Source organism: Rana temporaria, chromosome 8 (assembly GCF_905171775.1).
Source record: "Rana temporaria chromosome 8, aRanTem1.1, whole genome shotgun sequence".
NCBI lineage: Eukaryota > Metazoa > Chordata > Amphibia > Anura > Ranidae > Rana > Rana temporaria.
In genome coordinates, this window is record NC_053496.1 from 188,913,894 (window position 1) to 188,935,670 (window position 21,777).

General features: G+C 47.8%; 2 protein-coding genes across 2 annotated transcripts in view; one reads left to right on the forward strand and one right to left on the reverse strand.

The window, feature by feature from the left end:
- The window catches only part of LOC120909737, an 857,992-nt gene that overhangs the window by 412,937 nt on the left and 423,278 nt on the right, over positions 1 to 21,777 (reverse strand). The window lies entirely within an intron of this gene.
- Positions 4,100 to 21,452, forward strand: LOC120909744 (gastrula zinc finger protein XlCGF17.1-like; the record flags this gene model as incomplete). Its single annotated transcript, XM_040321472.1, has 2 exons — positions 4,100 to 4,505; positions 20,857 to 21,452. Coding segments are annotated over 2 exons (957 nt in total), but the record flags the coding sequence as incomplete, so codon positions are not given.

Below are 21,777 nucleotides of genomic sequence, written 5' to 3' on the forward strand. Positions count from 1 at the left end.
TCGGAGTGGAGGGAATATTTCTTCAGTTTCGGGCGCATGCCCATTCAGCTTCGCTCGCATGTTCTTCTGCCTTGGCTCAAATCCTGGCCAGCCACCTGCCTATCTCCTTGCCTTCCCTGGCAGAGTGATCTTCCTCCGCTCCCCATCCAGTAGTAGCCCGGGGGACCGAAGAGTAAGACTTGAGAGGCTGTGAGGTGGGCGGCGATGGGCAGGGAGTCGCTGATTGCCGCCATTACTAGTAAAGAAAAAATATGTCCCCGGATTTCATTTTAAAAATCTGGTCACCTTAATGTAAAGGAGCGTGGGGGACTCAACTTCTTATGGTGGGGGGGCTCTTGACATCTAATGTAAAGGGGAGGGGATGCACTGGACATCTATTCTTAAAGACACAACCGGCCCTTTTGAGGGCAATCATAATGTTGATGCGGCCCGCGATGACATTGAGTTTGACACCCCGGGTCTTTACTAACGAATTATATCACTTTTATTAGTGGGGGGTTTATAAAAAGACTCATAATCAGTTTTTTTTTGCTGGTAAATAAAGAACAAAGCAAAACTGACTTTACAAAAATAACTTTGTGATTCATCGAGCCAAAGAGTTAGTGGCTCCCGGATCACAAAAACATAGCAAACCCGACACTGAATGTTCCTCTGTGTGTAATACCAACGGGGACTGTTCTTCCCTAAAAGAAACCCTCATATTATCCCCCATACACCCCCATCCTAATATTGTACAACCAGTACAGTCCTCATCATTCTCTCTCATCAATTATTGGTCTACAGGTAACCTGTATACATCACATGACCAATGAGGATGGAGGAGGACCGGAGTCACATTACTGAGGGGATACTAAACCTCACCCTGGAGATCATCTACCTGCTGACCGGAGAGGTGAGGAGGATTCTGGGAGGTCACATGACATCACTCTTATCTCTATTAATAATACACAGACCTGACCGGAGAGGTGAGGAGGATTCTGGGAGGTCACATGACATCACTCTTATCTCTATTAATAATACACAGACCTGACCGGAGAGGTGAGGAGGATTCTGGGAGGTCACATGACATCATTTTTATTTCTATTAATAATACACAGACCTGACCGGAGAGGTGAGGAGGATTCTGGGAGGTCACATGACATCATTTTTATTTCTATTAATAATACACAGACCTGACCGGAGAGGTGAGGAGGATTCTGGGAGGTCACATGACATCACTCTTATCTCTATTAATAAAACACAGACCTGACCGGAGAGGTGAGGAGGATTCTGGGAGGTCACATGACATCACTCTTATCTCTATTAATAATACACAGACCTGACCGGAGAGGTGAGGAGGATTCTGGGAGGTCACATGACATCACTCTTATCTCTATTAATAACACACAGACCTGACCGGAGAGGAGAGGAGGGTTCTGGGATTCTAACATGATATTCTTATTGGTTCTCCAATACAGAGATTTCCTCTTGTGAAGTCAGGTGATCATATGACCATCACAGTGCCTCCATGTGACTCCCTAAAACCTGAGAGACACAACATGGAGAAGATTCTAGAAGTCACCAAGAAGATGATGGAGCTGCTGACAGGAGAGGTGAGGAGGATTCTGGGACATTATCCAGTAACAGACAAGGGGTGTGTCTGGATGGTGACTGTATCATTGTGTGTGTCAGGTTCCTATAAGGTGTCAGGATGTCACTGTCTATTTCTCCATGGAGGAGTGGGAGTATTTAGAAGGACACAAGGATCTCTACAAGGACGTCATGATGGACAATCAGCCGCCCCTCACATCACCGGGTAAGAGGAGACTTTATTGTAAAGGAGAGAGCAGTACGGAGGCTCCACCTAGATCCCCCATCATCTGATAAACACATAGAAACAATGTATTCAGTCAGTGTGTGTGTTTCCTACAGATGGATCCAGTAATGGGAACCCACCAGAGAGATGTCTCCGTCCTCTGTATTCCCGGGATTCCACACAGGAAGGTCACACTATCCCCCACCATCATCAGGTAGATGAGGAACAATTATTGGTGGTTATGATTTATACACAAACATGTTTATTATAATGAATGTTTTATTATATATTCAGAGTGGAAACCTCGGGGATGATAATATTGATGTTAAAGAAGAATATAAAGAGGAGGATGAGGAGTATGGAGTGATGGAGGAGTTTTCAGAAGGACACAAGGATATGATGGAGCCACCTAATACCAGGAACCCACCAGAGAGATGTCCCCGTCCTCTGTATTCCCGGGATTCCACACAGGAAGGTCACACCATCCCCCACTGTTACAAGGTCGGCGGGGCGGAGCATCTAGAACATGGACTGGTGGAGATGATGTGTGGATTTTGTATGTAAGTTTATATCTTACTGATGATATTCTCTCTCATTCTCTTGGTTTAGAGTGGAGATCCAATCGATATAGAATTTGAGGTGAAATCAGAAGAAGAAGAGACGTATGTGAGGGATGATCAGCAGTCTATGGAGGAGGATGGAATAACGGGGACATTTATAGAGGAGGACACTCCTACAGAGATCAGCACAGGTGGGTCATTAACACTAAATCCATTCCTCCACCCATACTTCCGGCACATACTGTATCTGGCTCTCGGATAAGGCTGCAACATCCACCTGGTAGAACTTGGCTTCAAAGTGTCTCCAAAGCCTACGTAGAAGTCTAGGACAACGCTCGCTTATACCACTCAAAGCTTTTAGATGGGCTTTTATTCAGCGTTCGCTTTGCTTTAGAGGAAATGCAGGTATGAGATATCCCAGGATGCACTGGGAAACCAACAAATGAACCAGAAAGACGTCATCAGCAATCCCTTTTGGTTCATGTGTATATATTCTGGGAGTGTCTACTCCAGACCTCAGTTATGGAGAAGCAAGAAGGTGAGCGGGGTCCAGACTGGAGTGGAGCAACTAGCACATGGCACACAAAGTGGTTGCATATAGCGGAAGGTGAGCAGGGACGGGAGAGATAGGACTGAGCGGCAGAGGATCTGCAGAGCTGGGGGACCGAAGCAGGAGAAACTAGCAATGTCACACGTGGTGCACAGCGTGGGGGGGCAAGATAGAGGGAGGGGGGTGAACCGGGACCGGAGAAAAAGGAGGATCAGCAGAGCTGGGGGTTACTATATTATATATACATTGTCATATGTTACATACTCCTGACCACCTGCGCTCTATACATTATGCTGTATGTTACATAATCCTCACCCCTGCACTATATACACGTTATTATAAAATTCTGACACCTGCGCTCTGAATGTTATGTTGTATGTTACATACTTCTGACCCCTGCACTCTGCACACCTGTTGTATGTTACATTGTCCTAAGTCGTATTTAACCAGAACCTTTGTATTTCTATTTTAGTAGATGGACGGGAGATGAGGAAAACCTCAGAGGATTGTCTCACTTTGTCTCCAGACTGTAAAGTAGAAGATGAGGACATCACACAGTATAGTCCAGGAGAAAACCCGACTACCTCAAATGTCCATCCGGCACCACACAGTGTAGATGGACCATCGTATTCCTCTTATCCTGAGGAACCTCAGACTGTGCGGGACGGTGCCGGACCATCGTATTCCTCTTACCCTGAGGAACCTCAGACTGTGCGGGACGGTGCCGGACCATCGTATTCCTCTTATCCTAAGGAACCTCAGACTGTGCGGGACGGTGCCGGACCATCGTATTCCTCTTATCCTGAGGAACCTCAGACTGTGCGGGATGGTGTTGGACCATCGTATTCCTCTTATCCTGAGGAACCTCAGACTGTGCGGGACGGTGCCGGACCATCGTATTCCTCTTATCCTGAGGAACCTCTGACTCTGTGTGATGGTACCACCCTTCCCAAGATGTTTTGTTGTACTGAGTGCGGGAAATGTTTTGTCAATCAATCAGGTTTAAATAGACACCAATTATCTCACACAGAAGAGAAGCCGTATTCCTGCCCTGAGTGCGGGAAATGTTTTTCATGGAAAGCCGCACTTGTCAGACATCTAGCAGCTCACACAGGGGAGAAGCCGTATTCCTGTCCTGAGTGCGGGAAATGTTTTTCAGTGAAGTACAGTCTTTTTATACATCAGAGATCACACACGGGGGAGAAGCCGTATTCCTGTCCTGAGTGTGGAAAATGTTTTTCACGGAAGTCCAATCTTAACACGCATCAAAGATCTCACACGGGGGAGAAACCGTTCTCCTGCCCTGAGTGCGGGAAATGTTATCCACGGAAATCAGAACTTGACACACATCAAAGATATCACACGGGGGAGAAGCCGTATTCCTGTCCTGGGTGTGGAAAATGTTTTTCACACAAGTCCAGTCTTAACACGCATCAAAGATCTCACACGGGGGAGAAACCGTATTCCTGTTCTAAGTGCGGGAAATGTTTTTCAGATAAGTCCTATTTTAACAGGCATCAGAGATCTCACACGGGGGAGAAGCCGTATTCCTGTGCTGATTGTGGGAAATGTTTTTCAAAGAAGTCCAGTCTTTACACACATCAGAGATCTCACACGGGGGAGACGACACTTTCCTGTCCTGAGTGAGTGAAATGTTCCTCACTGAAGTCCTGTCTTCCTGTACATCAGGGGTCCCACACAACCCTCGAGGTGTATTAGTGAGTGCGGGAAATGTCTTGTATATGAATGTTGCTGGACATGTGGGGAAGAAGCACACCCTGATATACACCTCAGATATACTCCATGGCTGATCTTCATCATGTAAGAAACACTTCATAAGGAGATCAGAGATCACCAAAGACATGGATGAAGTGTTGTACCGTGGTGGCCATTGGTAGCAGGAAAAAAATAAAAATGGAGTCATTCCCTCTCATTGAGTACATTTTGTGGTGAAAACTCTTGCAAGAGGTCTGTTTACTCAAGGCGTCTTCCAGGACGAAACACACCAATCAGATTTCTACCTTTTACCATTTCCTGATTTCATGACGGCAATCTTATAAAAGTAAAATTATAATAAAAAAATGTATTGAATGAAAAATGTATTCTGTGTCGGTGGAATGACGATAAATATCACTATCTGTGAAATCTCTCATAGGCGAAGCCTTAAAAGTCTTTACAGGTCATCAGTTTAGAGTTTACCGTGAATCATGGGACGAGAATTGTTCTCTCTCCGGTGTGTAAGGGTTCAAATATTTTTGGGGAAAGGGGATTTAAGTGCTTGGGTGTCCCTTGGTGACCAATAGGAGAAGGACCCCCTTATATCAGTGACAAATGGTAGGACATTCTTATATCATCAGTGGGAAGACTGCCCTCCTTACAGATCATTGCTGTCAGTTGTTCCTGAGAGAATTGTTCTATGCTCAAGGAACCCCTAGAAGCCTTTGGAGGAACCCTGGCTGAGAAAGTCTGGACTAGGCAGTAATATATTTCTCTCCCCCTTGGTGGGAGTGGAGATGACCCATCTATAAGGATATACTGTACATACACACACTGCACAAGGCCGTGTTCACACTACGAGACGTTTCCTGGGGCTGCAGGTCCTCTGAGCTCCACAAGATGGGGATCTCACATACCATAGAGATAGGAAGTCTCTATTTAAGACAGGAAGTGATGTCAGGTACAGACAGGAAGTTCCGGGTGAGAGGTGAGTCGAGAGGAAGTAGTGAGGAGACGTCGCTGGAATCGGTAGCAGAGGAGGTAATAAGATCTTAGGCCGGATTCATATACAATGGAGTATCTATCCGTGCGGCGTAACGTATCTCAGATACGTTACGCCGCCGTAATTTGGGGCGCAAGTTCCGTATTCAGAAAGAACTTGCGCCCTATGTTACGGCGGGGTAACGTATGTGGTCCGGCGTAATTCAAATGTGGATGGTGTGGGCGTGTTTTAATTAAATGTACTGTGACCCCACGTATTTGACGTATTTTACGAACGGCGCATGAGCCGTTCGTGAAAAAATCCCAGTGCGCATGCTCGAAATTTCGCCGCAAATCGTCATTGCTTTCGACGTGAACGTAAATTACGTCCAGCCCTATTCGCGAACGACTTCCGCAAACGACGTAAAATTTTCAAAACTCGGCGCGGGAACGACGTCCATACTTAACATAGGATACGCCTCATATAGCAGGGGTAACTATATGCCGGAAAAAGCCGAACGCAAACTACGTAAAAAAATGGGCCGGGCAAACGTACGTTTCTGAATCGGCGTATCTACCTAATTTGCATATTCGATGCGTAAATATACGGAAGCGCCATCTAGCGGCCAGCCTAAAATTGCAACTAAGATACGACGGCGTAAGAGACTTATGCCGGTCGGATCTTAGTCAAATCTCTGCGTAACTGATTCTATGAATCAGGCGCATAGATACGACGCCGCACACTCAGAGATACGACGGCGTATCTGGAGATACGCCGTCGTATCTCCTACATGAATCTACCCCCTTATCTTCTATTTACACCCAGTAACCCCGTCATGTCCGTCCTCTTCCTCCATAGTCACTGTGACGTCTTTTATCTCCAGCAGATGATGATACACACATATATAGTGTGGAGACCTAGATTAACCCCTTCAGGGTCAGAACATTTCTCCACTTACGGGGCCGGAATATTCAATTCATATTGGAGATGTTTCACCTTCCCCCACCAATCACCTCATCAGTCTATACTAAACGGTTTATACCACTTTTATTAGTGGGGGGGGGGGGGGGGGTTTATGAAGACATAAAGGGACTCGTAATCAGTTTTCTTTGCTGGTGGATCAATAATGAAGCAACATGGACTTTACAGCAAAGAGAACCTTGTGATCCAAAGGGTTAGAGGATCTCACAAAACATATAGCAAACCCTACACTGAATGTTCCTCTGTGTAATCCCACCGGGGACTGTTTCTCCCTGATTGGACCTCTCATATTACCCCCCCCCCCCCTCCACACCCCATCCTAATATTGTACAACCAGTACAGTCCAGATCATTCTCTCTTATAAATTCTTGGTCTACAGGGAACCTGTATAGATCGCATGACCAATGAGGATGGAGGAGGATCGGCGTCACATGACTGAGAGGATACTAAACCTCACCCTGGAGATCATCTACCTGCTGACCGGAGAGGTGAGGAGGATTCTGGGAGGTCACATGACATCACTCTTATCTCTATTAATAATACACAGACCTGACCGGAGAGGTGAGGAGGATTCTGGGAGGTCACATGACATCACTCTTATCTCTATTAATAAAACACAGACCTGACCAGAGAGGTGAGGAGGATTCTGGGAGGTCACATGACATCACTCTTATCTCTATTAATAATACACAGACCTGACCGGAGAGGTGAGGAGGATTCTGGGAGGTCACATGACATCACTCTTATCTCTATTAATAATACAGACCTGACCGGAGAGGTGAGGAGGATTCTGGGAGGTCACATGACATCACTCTTATCTCTATTAATAATACACAGACCTGACCGGAGAGATGAGGAGGATTCTGGGAGGTCACATGACATCACTCTTATCTCTATTAATAACACACAGACCTGACCGGAAAGGTGAGGAGGATTCTGGGAGGTCACATGACATCACTCTTATCTCTATTAATAATACACAGACCTGACCGGAGAGATGAGGAGGATTCTGGGAGGTCACATGACATCACTCTTATCTCTATTAATAACACACAGACCTGACCGGAAAGGTGAGGAGGATTCTGGGAGGTCACATGACATCACTCTTATCTCTATTAATAATACACAGACCTGACCGAAGAGGTGAGGAGGATTCTGTGAGATCACATGACATCACTCTTTTTAAAAGTATGAATGCAAGTTACTCACTAGAGGGAAAACCTCTGGGAGAATCCAGGATGGAGAAAGATCTGGGGGTCCTAGTAGATGACAGGCTCATCAATAAGATGCAATAAAGGCTAGCAGAATATTAGAATGCATTAAAATGGTATTTACTCCAGAGATAAAACTATAATTCTACCACTTTAAAAAATTCTGGTTCGACCACATCTTGAGTATTCCGTCCAGTTCTGGTGACCAGTCCTCAGGAAGGATGTGCTGGAACTGCAGGGAGTCCAGAGAAGGGCAACTAAGCTAATAAAGGAGCTGGAGGTCCAAAAATGGGAGATGGAGGAGCTCAGCTATGGGAGATGGAGGAGCTCAGTTATGGGAGATGGAGGAGCTCAGTTATGGGAGATGGAGGAGCTCAGTTATGGGAGATGGAGGAGCTCAGATATGGGCGATGGAGGAGCTCAGATATGGGAGATGGAGGAGCTCTGTTATAGGGGATGGAGGAGATTAGTTATGGGGGATGTAGAAGTCTGGTTATTGGGGATAGAGGACCTCAGCCATGGAGGAGCTTGGTTATTGGGGATGGAGGACCTCATTTATGGGGTAGGAGGATCTCAGTTATGGGGACTGGAGAAGCCTGGTTATGGAGGACCCTGCTCATGCCAACATTTCCAAATGTGACTCCAGTTTACATAACCATGTGCCTTTATATGACTCTGTTATAGTAAAAGACGCTGATAAGTCTATTGAATTCTCTACGGGCCACCTCTCCAGCCAATTACCACAGCCTGAACCCTCTCCTCCTAGAAACCGGGCTTGTCCGTTGTCTCGTAGCCTTGAGCCCTGTTTAAAAACTTCCTCTAAATGCTCAGAAGTCAAGCCCCCTGGATTCCCCCGACCTTTGCCTGTCGTTAAACTTGTCTGCAAGTTCCACTGTCGCTACGCCTGGTGATGCGTTTCAGACTGTCGCTACGCCTGGTGATGCGTTTCAGACTGTCGCTACACCTGGTGATGCGTTTCAGACTGTCGCTACGCCTGGTGATACGTTTCAGACTGTCGCTACACCTGGTGATGCGTTTCAGACTGTCGCTACGCCTGGTGATGCGTTTCAGACTGTCGCTACACCTGGTGATGCGTTTCAGACTGTCGCTACGCCTGGTGATGCGTTTCAGACTGTCGCTACACCTGGTGATGCGTTTCAGACTGTCGCTACGTCTGGTGATGCGTTTCAGACTGTCGCTACACCTGGTGATGCGTTTCAGACTGTCGCTACGTCTGGTGATGCGTTTCAGACTGTCGCTACGTCTGGTGATACGATTCAGACTGTCGCTACGCCTGGTGATACGATTCAGACTGTCGCTACGCCTGGTGATACGATTCAGACTTTTGCTACGCCTGGTGATACGTTTCAGACTCTCGCTACGTCTGGTGATACGTTTCAGACTGTCGCTACGCCTGGTGATACGATTCAGACTGTCGCTACGCCTGGTGATACGTTTCAGACTGTCGCTACGCCTGGTGATACGTTTCAGACTGTCGCTACGCCTGGTGATACGTTTCAGACTGTCGCTACGCCTGGTGATACGTTTCAGACTGTCGCTACGCCTGGTGATACGTTTCAGACTGTCGCTACGCCTGGTGATACGATTCAGACTGTCGCTACGCCTGGTGATACGATTCAGACTGTCGCTACGCCTGGTGATACGATTTAGACTGTTGCTACGCCTGGTGATACGTTTTAGACTACCGCTACACCTGGTGATGCGTTTCAGACTGTCGCTACGCCTGGTGATGCGTTTCAGACTGTCGCTACGCCTGGTGATACGATTCAGACTGTCGCTACGCCTGGTGATGCGTTTCAGACTGTCGCTACGCCTGGTTATACGTTTCAGACTGTTGCTACGCCTGGTGATACGATTCAGACTGTCGCTACGCCTGGTGATACGATTCAGACTGTCGCTACGCCTGGTGATACGATTTAGACTGTTGCTACGCCTGGTGATACGTTTTAGACTACCGCTACACCTGGTGATGCGTTTCAGACTGTCGCTACGCCTGGTGATGCGTTTCAGACTGTCGCTACGCCTGGTGATACGATTCAGACTGTCGCTACGCCTGGTGATGCGTTTCAGACTGTCGCTACGCCTGGTTATACGTTTCAGACTGTCGCTACATCTGGTGATACGTTTCAGACTGTCGCTACGTCTGGTGATACGATTCAGACTGTCGCTACGCCTGGTGATACGATTCAGACTGTCGCTACGTCTGGTGATACGATTCAGACTGTCGCTACGCCTGGTGATACGATTCAGACTGTCGCTACGCGTGGTGATACGATTCAGACTGTCGCTACGTCTGGTGATACGATTCAGACGGTCGCTACGTCTGGTGATACGATTCAGACTGTCGCTACGCCTGGTGATACGATTCAGACTGTCGCTACGCCTGGTGATACGATTCAGACTGTCACTACGTCTGGTGATACGTTTCAGACTGTCGCTACGTCTGGTGATACGATTCAGACTGTCGCTACGCCTGGTGATACGATTCAGACTGTCGCTACGCCTGGTTATACGTTTCAGACTGTCGCTACGCCTGGTGATACGATTCAGACTGTCGCTACGCCTGGTGATACGATTCAGACTGTTGCTACGCCTGGTGATACGATTCAGACTGTTGCTACGCCTGGTGATACGTTTCAGACTGTCGCTACGCCTGGTGATACGATTCAGACTGTCGCTACGCCTGGTGATACGATTTAGACTGTTGCTACGCCTGGTGATACGATTTAGACTGTTGCTACGCCTGGTGATGCGTTTCAGACTGTCGCTACGCCTGGTTATACGTTTCAGACTGTCGCTACGCCTGGTTATACGTTTCAGACTGTCGCTACGCCTGGTGATACGATTCAGACTGTCGCTACGCCTGGTGATGCGTTTCAGACTGTCGCTACGCCTGGTGATACGTTTCAGACTGTCGCTACGCCTGGTGATACGTTTCAGACTGTCGCTACGCCTGGTGATACGATTCAGACTGTCGCTACGCCTGGTGATACGTTTCAGACTGTCGCTACGTCTGGTGATACCTTTCAGACTGTCGCTACGCCTGGTGATACGATTCAGACTGTCGCTACGCCTGGTGATACGATTCAGACTGTCGCTACGTCTGGTTATACGATTCAGACTGTCGCTACGCCTGGTGATACGATTCAGACTGTCGCTACGCCTGGTGATACGATTCAGACTGTCGCTACGTCTGGTGATACGATTCAGACTGTCGCTACGCCTGGTTATACGATTCAGACTGTCGCTACGTCTGGTGATACGATTCAGACTGTCGCTACGCCTGGTGATGCGTTTCAGACTGTTGCTACGCCTGGTGATGCGTTTCAGACTGTCACTACGCCTGGTGATACGATTCAGACTGTCGCTACGCGTGGTGATACGATTCAGACTGTCGCTACGCCTGGTGATACGATTCAGACTGTCGCTACATCTGGTTATACGTTTCAGACTGTCGCTACGCCTGGTGATACGATTCAGACTGTCGCTACGCCTGGTGATACGATTCAGACTGTCGCTACGCGTGGTGATACGATTCAGACTGTCGCTACACCTGGTGATGCGTTTCAGACTGTCGCTACGCCTGGTGATACGATTCAGACTGTCGCTACATCTGGTGATGCGTTTCAGACTGTCGCTACGCCTGGTGATACGATTCGGACTGTCGCTACGTCTGGTGATACGTTTCAGACTGTCGCTACGCCTGGTTATACGTTTCAGACTGTCGCTACGTCTGGTGATACGATTCAGACTGTCGCTACGCCTGGTGGTACGATTCAGACTGTCGCTACGCCTGGTGATACGATTCAGACTGTCGCTACGCCTGGTGATACGTTTCAGACTGTCGCTACGCCTGGTGATACGATTCAGACTGTCGCTACGTCTGGTGATACGATTCAGACTGTCGCTACGTCTGGTGATACGATTCAGACTGTTGCTACGTCTGGTGATACGATTCAGACTGTCGCTACGCCTGGTGATACGATTCAGACTGTCGCTACGTCTGGTGATACGATTCAGACTGTCGCTACGCCTAGTGATACGATTCAGACTGTCGCTACGCCTGGTGATGCGTTTCAGACTGTTGCTACGCCTGGTGATGCGTTTCAGACTGTCACTACGCCTGGTGATACGATTCAGACTGTCGCTACGCGTGGTGATACGATTCAGACTGTCGCTACGCCTGGTGATACGATTCAGACTGTCGCTACGCCTGGTTATACGATTCAGACTGTCGCTACGTCTGGTTATACGATTCAGACGGTCGCTACGCCTGGTGATACGATTCAGACTGTCGCTACGTCTGGTGATGCGTTTCAGACTGTCGCTACGCCTGGTGATACGATTCAGACTGTCGCTACGCCTGGTGATACGATTCAGACTGTCGCTACGCCTGGTGATACGATTCAGACTGTCGCTACGTCTGGTGATACGATTCAGACTGTCACTACGCCTGGTGATACGATTCAGACTGTCGCTACGTCTGGTGATACGATTCAGACTGTCGCTACGCCTGGTGATACGATTCAGACTGTCGCTACGTCTGGTGATACGATTCAGACTGTCGCTACGCCTGGTTATACGATTCAGACTGTCGCTACGTCTGGTGATACGATTCAGACTGTCGCTACGCCTGGTGATGCGTTTCAGACTGTTGCTACGCCTGGTGATGCGTTTCAGACTGTCACTACGCCTGGTGATACGATTCAGACTGTCGCTACGCGTGGTGATACGATTCAGACTGTCGCTACGCCTGGTGATACGATTCAGACTGTCGCTACATCTGGTGATGCGTTTCAGACTGTCGCTACGCCTGGTGATACGATTCAGACTGTCGCTACATCTGGTGATGCGTTTCAGACTGTCGCTACGCCTGGTGATACGATTCGGACTGTCGCTACGTCTGGTGATACGTTTCAGACTGTCGCTACGCCTGGTTATACGTTTCAGACTGTCGCTACGTCTGGTGATACGATTCAGACTGTCGCTACGCCTGGTGGTACGATTCAGACTGTCGCTACGCCTGGTGATACGATTCAGACTGTCGCTACGTCTGGTGATACGATTCAGACTGTTGCTACGTCTGGTGATACGATTCAGACTGTCGCTACGCCTGGTGATACGATTCAGACTGTCGCTACGTCTGGTGATACGATTCAGACTGTCGCTACGTCTGGTGATACGATTCAGACTGTCGCTACGCCTGGTGATGCGTTTCAGACTGTTGCTACGCCTGGTGATGCGTTTCAGACTGTCGCTATGCCTGGTGATACGATTCAGACTGTCGCTACGCCTGGTGATACGATTCAAACTGTCGCTACATCTGGTGATGCGTTTCAGACTGTCGCTACGCCTGGTTATACGTTTCAGACTGTCGCTACGCCTGGTGATACGATTCAGACTGTCGCTACGTCTGGTGATACGTTTCAGACTGTCGCTACGCCTGGTTATACGTTTCAGACTGTCGCTACGCCTGGTGATACGATTCAGACTGTTGCTACGCCTGGTGATACGATTTAGACTGTCGCTATATCTGGTGTTGCAATTCAGACTGTCGCTATGCCTGGCGATGCGATTCAGACAGTCGATTCACCTGCCAATGCGGTCAAGTTGGCCACTGCATCAGTTATGGCAGTCCAGCCCATGCCTCTTGAGCTTCCTGCTTCTTTCTATTCTGGATTTTCTGGTAATGCGATTCAGACTGTCGCTACACCTGGCGATGCGGCCCAGTCGGCCACTGCATCAAGTATGCCAGTCCAGCCCATGCCCATTGAACTTCCTGCTTTTTCTTATTCAGGACTTTCTATAACCTGGCCTCACCCTACTTCTGTAACTGGTCTAAGAGGTTCAATCCACCCTTTTGGATAAACTGTCTCATTCGACCAGGTGGGGCTTTCAATCCTTTTTCCAGGGCTCTCTGCACCCCGCTCGTGTTTCAGCTTTCCGGCTTCACCCCCTTGACACGTTCCCTGCTAACCAGCCTGACCTTGTGGATCCACGGACCTCTGCCCAGTCTGATGGTCCTGTGCTGGATGTCCAACTGGTCTTTGAGGGTCCAGGGGCCCCTCCTCAGAGGGGGGGTAATGTCATGATCACTTAAGTGCCCCTGTTCCTCATTCCAGCACCCGGGTGTTGGCTGTTGTTTTTCCTCCCTGTCTGTGTTCATCTGTTAGATGATTGATCTGCTCAGTCACCTGATATAAGCAAACCGAACACTCTATCCCTTGCTTGTGATAGAGACAGACTTAACTGCATTGCTCTAGAATCAAGCCTCCTGTTAGTCTGCCTTGCTTGCTGTTGGATCCCCTGTATGACTCGAATTGGACTGGATTATCCCCTGAACTCAGCTGGCCTTTACCTGAACTGTCTTTGAACCACGCTATCTGCTAAACTGCTTTGCTCAGTTCACGTCTGCCCAGCCGTGGTGGCCAGGCACTATAGCATTGTGTATAAAGTGCTGGGGGCAACCAAGTAACGGTAGGCCTGCTTGCCCTAAGGGAAGGGGGGCTGCTATAGGTGAAGCACACAGCAGCCAGCTATAGTGTCTGACCACCTGCGTTGGAGAGATGTGACATTCATGACAATAGTGTAGAAAAGTTAAAAAAAACATTTAGATGTGTTTCTTAGTGAACACAATTTAGAGGGATATGGGAAATGGCCGTCACACTGAGGTTGAGCTGGATGGACCGCTATCTTTATTTGACCTTACCAACTATATAACTATTATTGTAACGGAACGTCCCACACTCCGCTTGAGTGCTTCCGTCATATACCGCTTCCTATCAGTCGGGATATAGATATCAGATATTCCAGCTGCTCACAACACACAACGAGACAAGACTTGTTTGTCTGCTGAACATGGAGTGTTTAATAGAACCAAGAATACAACCTTATATACAGTTAGAGGAGGTAACCAGAACATAAATTAACATGAGCTAATTAACTAATCATTTACCCAGACTAGGCGACTCATAGATATGACCTTTCAGAGTAGACGTCACATCTCCTCGCTCATTTGCTATACAATACACATTATCATAAGTGTAAACACAGGACATCTTCACACAATAGCAGGGTCAATTAGCACAGAGAACAGAGAGGTGGCTGGAGGTGAGGACATTAGCATCTAACAGTATGTGTCCCAACAGTATGAAGGAGTCACTCTTACAATTAACCCGTTGAGTTCAGAATCAACAAACAGTAAATAGTTCTTTACAGATATCCTGGAATATATTGTGGATAATAATTACATAATAATCCCATCTCAGGTAGTCCAAGATATCATTTCTCAGTCATCCTATGCCCCTAGTGGACATAGGATGATTTTAGACATAAGAGAGTTTGGGGTTGTCCCGGGTGAGTCTGTCACAATTATTATTGGTCTTTATTGTAGAGATTTCCTCCCGTGAAGTCAAGTGATCATATGACCATCACAGTGCCTCCATGTGACTCCCGAAAACCCGAGAGACACAACATGGAGAAGATTCTAGAAGTCACCAAGAAGATGATGGAGCTGCTGACAGGAGAGGTGAGGAGGATTCTGGGACATTATCCAGTAACAGACAAGGGGTGTGTCTGGATGGTGACTGTATCATTGTGTGTGTCAGGTTCCTATAAGGCAGTGTTTCTCAATTCCAGTCCTCAGGCCCCCCCAACAGGTCAGGTTTTCAGGATTTCCATTATTTTGCACAGGTGATTTGATCAGTTTCACTGCCTTAGTAATCACCACAGCCTTTTCATCTGAGGGAAATCCTGAAAACCTGACCTGTTGGGGGGGCCTGAGGACTGGAATTGAGAAACACTGCTATAAGGTGTCAGGATGTCACTGTCTATTTCCCTATGTAGGAGTATTTAGAAGGACACAAGGATCTCTACAAGGACGTCATGATGGACAATCGGCCGCCCCTCACATCACCGGGTAAGAGGAGACTTTATTGTAAAGGAGAGAGCAGTACGGAGGCTCCACCTAGATCCCCCATCATCTGATAAACACATAGAAACAATGTATTCAGTCAGTGTGTGTGTTTCCTACAGATGGATCCAGTAATAGGAACCCACCAGAGAGATGTCCCTGTCCTCTGTATTCCCGGGATTCCACACAGGAAGGTCACACCATCCCCCACCATCATCAGGTAGATGAAGAACAATTATTGGTGGTTATGATTTATACACAAACATGTTTATTATAATGGATGTTTTATTATATATTCAGAGTGGAAACCTCGGGGATGATAATATTGATGTAAAAGAAGAGTATAAAGAGGAGGATGAGGAGTATGGAGTGATGGAGGAGTTATCAGAAGGACACAAGGATATGATGGAGCCACCTAATACCAGGAACCCACCAGAGAGATGTCCCCGTCCTCTGTATTCCCGGGATTCCACACAGGAAGGTCACACCATCCCCCACTGTTACAAGGTCGGTGGGGCGGAACATCTAGAACATGGACTGGTGGAGATGATGTGTGGATTTTATATGTAAGTTTATATCTTACAGATGATATTCTCTCTCATTCTCTTGGTTTAGAGTGGAGATCCAATCGATATAGAATTTGAGGTGAAATCAGAAGAAGAAGAGACGTATGTGAGGGATGATCAGCAGTCTATGGAGGAGGATGGAATAACGGGGACATTTATAGAGGAGGACACTCCTACAGAGATCAGCACAGGTGGGTCATTAACACTAAATCCATTCCTCCACCCATACTGCCGGCACATACTGTATCTGGCTCTCGGATAAGGCTGCAACATCCACCTGGTAGCACTTGGCTTCAAAGTGTCTCCAAAGCCTACGTAGAAGTCTAGGACAACGCTCGCTTACACCACTCAAAGCTTTTAGAAGGGCTTTTATTCAGCGTTCGCTTTGCTTTGGAGGAAATGCAGGTATGAGATATCCCAGGATGCACTGGGAAACCAACAAATGAACCAGAAAGACGTCATCAGCAATCCCTTTTGGTATATATTCTGGGAGTGTCTACTGCAGACCTCAGTTATGGAGAAGCAAGAAGGTGAGCGGGGTGCAGACTGGAGTGGAGCAACTAGCACATGGCACACAAAGTGGTTGCAAATAGCGGAAGGTGAGCAGGGACGGGAGAGATAGGACTGAGCGGCAGAGGATCAGCAGAGCTGGGGAACCGAAGCAGGAGAAACTAGCAATGTCACACGTGGTGCACAGCGTGGGGGGGCAAGATAGAGGGAGGGGGGTGAACCGGGACCGGAGAAAGAGGAGGATCAGCAGAGCTGATAAGAGCCTTATGCCGCGCATATCTTAGGCTGCAGTCGGCGTAACGAGGTTCCTGAATCAGGAGCATTCGTTACGCCGGGGCAAGTAAGCAATTGCGCTGCGTAACCTATGGTTACACAGGCGCAATTGCTTCTTGAATCCGGGCCATTGTCATTTTCACAGCAAAAAATGCATTAAAAATGTGAAAATGACAGTTGCAGTTTGGGAGTTAACCACAGGGGGCGCTGTAGGGGTTAGTGTTCGCCTAGTGTGTGTTTACAACTGTAGGGGGGTGTGGCTGTAGGACTGACGTCATCGATCAAGTCTCCCTATAAAAGGGATCACTCGATCGATGCGCCGCCACAGTGAAGCACGGGGAAGCCGTGTTTACATACGGCTCTTCCCGTTCTTCAGCTCCGGGGAGCGTTCGCGACGGGGCGGCTATTAACGAATAGCCGCGCCGTCGTCCCGGATCGCTCCCCGCGGGAATCCGTCACAATCGGACCCCCGACCCGCTAGAAGGCAGGGACGTATATATACGCCCATCTGCCTGTCCGTGCCATTCTGTGGACGTAAATAGGCGTGCGGGGGGCGTTAAGTGGTTAATGACCGCGGTTGACGTCTTTATAATTATATCTTTATTTATATACTTTTTATTGTACCTATTATTGGCATTTGTATTATGCTCTTGATGCTTATTGCTATTAACATTGTGTATATCATTTTAAACATGAAATTACCCCCCCCCCCCCTGTTGCTGCTCAGGTAATTTACCCCCCACCCCGCCTACTTTCTTGTTTTGTTGTAGGCTTCTATTAACATAGGGCTTTGCTCTGAATATTTGCTTTGGGAGGGGCTACTGAGCGTGATTGGCTTATAGGTTTTTTAAGCTGTTGTCATGACAGCGGTACATTATATAAACATTGCAAGCGGGACGTCCACGTTATCCTTTCTCTACCCCGCGCTGATGAAGTCCCGCCCATAGGGACGTAACGACGTACGAGGGGGAGGGGCTACGTGACGTCACCCGCGATGGTCAACCTTAGAGTGATCTGATCTGTCGGACACTCGGATATGTGTATATGCTTTTATGTTGCACTCACTGGAGAGTGCGCTGACATGTGAGTTCGATCACTTTTTAATCGTTGCAATAAATATGTGATTGGCTACAGAGAGCACTAGATTTTCTCTCCTTCTTTTACTTGCCCTGATTGCCTTACTATATGCCCGAGTCCGCTGCTGTGCTATTTGGTATCTGCTGCTTCTGGCTGCTGTAATACTGAGATTTACGTCTGGCTGCTGCTGTTTGTCTGAGAACAGGGGGCCAGATTCATGTAGATCAGCGGATCTTTAGATCTGCTAGATCTACGTGTTTTACGATCCGCCAGTGCAATTTAGCGAGGCTAGTGCATGATTCATAAAGCACTTACCTCGCAAATTGCACCGTCGGATCCTAACTCCCCCCGGCGGAATGCAAATTCCGCGGCTAGGGGGAGTGTGCAATTTAAATCAGGCGCGTTCCCGCGCCAATTTAACTGCGCATGCGCCGCCGGCGAAAAAGCCCAGTGCGCATGCTCCAAATGACGTCGCTAGGACGTCATTGTTTTCGGCGGCTAGGTTACTTACGGCATCCGTATTCTCGACGGACTTACGCAAACGACGTAACAAATTTAAAACTCGGCGCGGGAACGTCGGCCATACTTAACATTAGCTACGCCTCATATAGCAGGGGTAGCTATCCGCCGGAAAAAGCCAAACGCAAACGACATTGAAAAAGAGCGACGGGCGGGCGTACGGACGTGAATCGGCGGTTCTCCTCATTTGCATATGCGACGTGTAAAAAAAAAGCGACGACACCTAGCGGCCGGCGGGAGATTACAGCCTAAGATTCGACTGGTGTAAGTCACTTACACCAATCGGATCTAAGGGAAATCTATGCGGAACTGATTCTTATGAATCAGTCGCATAGCTCCGCCCGTGGGATCTCACAGATCCGACCGTCGGGTCTCACAGATACGACGGCGGATCAGGAGATCTGCCGTCGTATCTCTTGATGAATCTGCCCCAAGAGCTTCTCTGTTTCCCATGCTTTGTGACCTATTGTAGGTCGAAGCATTAAGGTGAGAGGCCATTCCTATTATCTGGTGTAGGTTCTGTCAGTCTTTTGGACATCACCCTTTGGATTTTGCACATCTTTTCCCTGTTGGATTTTTGCACATGAGCACTTTATGGACACTATTATTATCATTCTATGATCGTTTATTCTATGATCTTCATTGAATGTTTTTTTGTTATGTCATTTTAGTTTATATACATTGTTTTGCGCTGCACTAATATTTTTACTATGTTCTATTGAGGTGTTTTTTGAATTTACCTTTAGTGCTGGCCTGCATATTTTAGTTTTATTGTTTCCAGCGCTGAATAATTTTATTTACTTACACATACTCCTGGCCACCTGCGCTCTATACATTATGCTGTATGTTACATAATCCTCACCCCTGCACTATATACACGTTATTATAAAATTCTGACACCTGCGCTCTGAATGTTATGTTGTATGTTACATACTTCTGACCCCTGCACTCTGCACACCTGTTGTATGTTACATTGTCCTAAGTCGTATTTAACCAGAACCTTTGTATTTCTATTTTAGTAGATGGACGGGAGATGAGGAAAACCTCAGAGGATTGTCTCACTTTGTCTCCAGACTGTAAAGTAGAAGATGAGGACATCACACAGTATAGTCCAGGAGAAAACCCGACTACCTCAAATGTCCATCCGGCACCACACAGTGTAGATGGACCATCGTATTCCTCTTATCCTGAGGAACCTCAGACTGTGCGGGACGGTGCCGGACCATCGTATTCCTCTTATCCTGAGGAACCTCAGACTGTGCGGGACGGTGCCGGACCATCGTATTCCTCTTATCCTGAGGAACCTCAGACTGTGCGGGACGGTGCCAGACCATCGTATTCCTCTTATCCTGAGGAACCTCGGACTGTGCGGGACGGTGCCAGACCATCGTATTCCTCTTATCCTGAGGAACCTCAGACTGTGCGGGACGGTGCCGGACCATCGTATTCCTCTTATCTTGAGGAACTTCAGACTGTGCGGGACGGTGCCGGACCATCGTATTCCTCTTATCCTGAGGAACCTCAGACTGTGCGGGACGGTGCCAGACCATCGTATTCCTCTTATCCTGAGGAACCTCGGACTGTGCGGGACGGTGCCGGACTATCGTATTCCTCTTATCCTGAGGAACCTCAGACTGTGCGGGACGGTGCCGGACTATCGTATTCCTCTTATCCTGAGGAACCTCAGACTGTGCGGGACGGTGCCGGACCATCGTATTCCTCTTATCCTGAGGAACCTCAGACTGTGCGGGACGGTGCCGGACCATCGTATTCCTCTTACCCTGAGGAACCTCAGACTGTGCGGGACGGTGCCGGACCATCGTATTCCTCCTATCCTGAGGAACCTCAGACTGTGCGGGACGGTGCCGGACCATCGTATTCCTCTTATCCTGAGGAACCTCAGACTGTGCGGGACGGTGCCGGACCATCGTATTCCTCCTATCCTGAGGAACCTCAGACTGTGTGGGATGGTGCCGGACCATCGTATTCCTCTTATTCTGAGGAACCTCGGACTCTGGGTGATGGTACCACCCTTCCCAAGATGTTTTGTTGTACTGAGTGCGGGAAATGTTTTTCACGGAAAGCAGCACTTGTCAGACATCTACCAGCTCACACAGGAGAGAAGCCGTATTCCTGTCCTGAGTGCGGGAAATGTTTTTCAGTGAAGTACAGTCTTTTTGTACATCAGAGATTACACACGGGGGAGAAGCCATATTTCTGTCCTGAGTGTGGAAAATGTTTTTCACGGAAGTCCAATCTTAACACGCATCAAAGATCTCACACGGGGGAGAAGTCGTATTCCTGTTCTGAGTGCGGGAAATGTTTTTTTGGTAAATCAAATCTTGATGTACACCGGAGGTCTCACACGGGTGAGAAGCCGTTCTCCTGCCCTGAGTGCGGGAAATGTTATCCACGGAAATCAGAACTTGACACACATCAGAGATCTCACACGGGGGAGAAGCCGTATTTCTGTCCTGAGTGTGGAAAATGTTTTTCACACAAGTCCAGTCTTAACACGCATCAAAGATCTCACACGGGGGAGAAGCCGTATTCCTGTTCTGAGTGCGGGAAATGTTTTTCAGATAAGTCCTATTTTAACAGGCATCAGAGATCTCACACAGGGGAGAAGCCGTATTCCTGTTCTGAGTGCGGGAAATGTTTTTCATTGAAGTACAATCTTTTCATACATCAGAGAACTCATTCGAGGGAGAAGCCGTATTCCTGTCCTGAGTGAGGGAAATGTTCATCACTGAAGTCCTGTCTTCCTGTACATCAGGGGTCCCACACAACCCTCGAGGTGTATTAGTGAGTGCGGGAAATGTCTTGTATATGAATGTTGCTGGACATGTGGGGAAGAAGCACACCCTGATATACACCTCAGATATACTCCATGGCTGATCTTCATCATGGAAGAAACAGTTCATAAGGAGATCAGAGATTACCAAAGACATGGATGAAAAGTAAAATTATAATAAAAAAATGTTTTGAATGAAAAATGAATTCTGTGTCGGTGGAATGACGATAAATATCACTATCTGTGAAATCTCTCATAGGTGAAGCCTTAAAAGTCTTTACAGGTCATCAGTTTAGAGTTTACCGTGAAT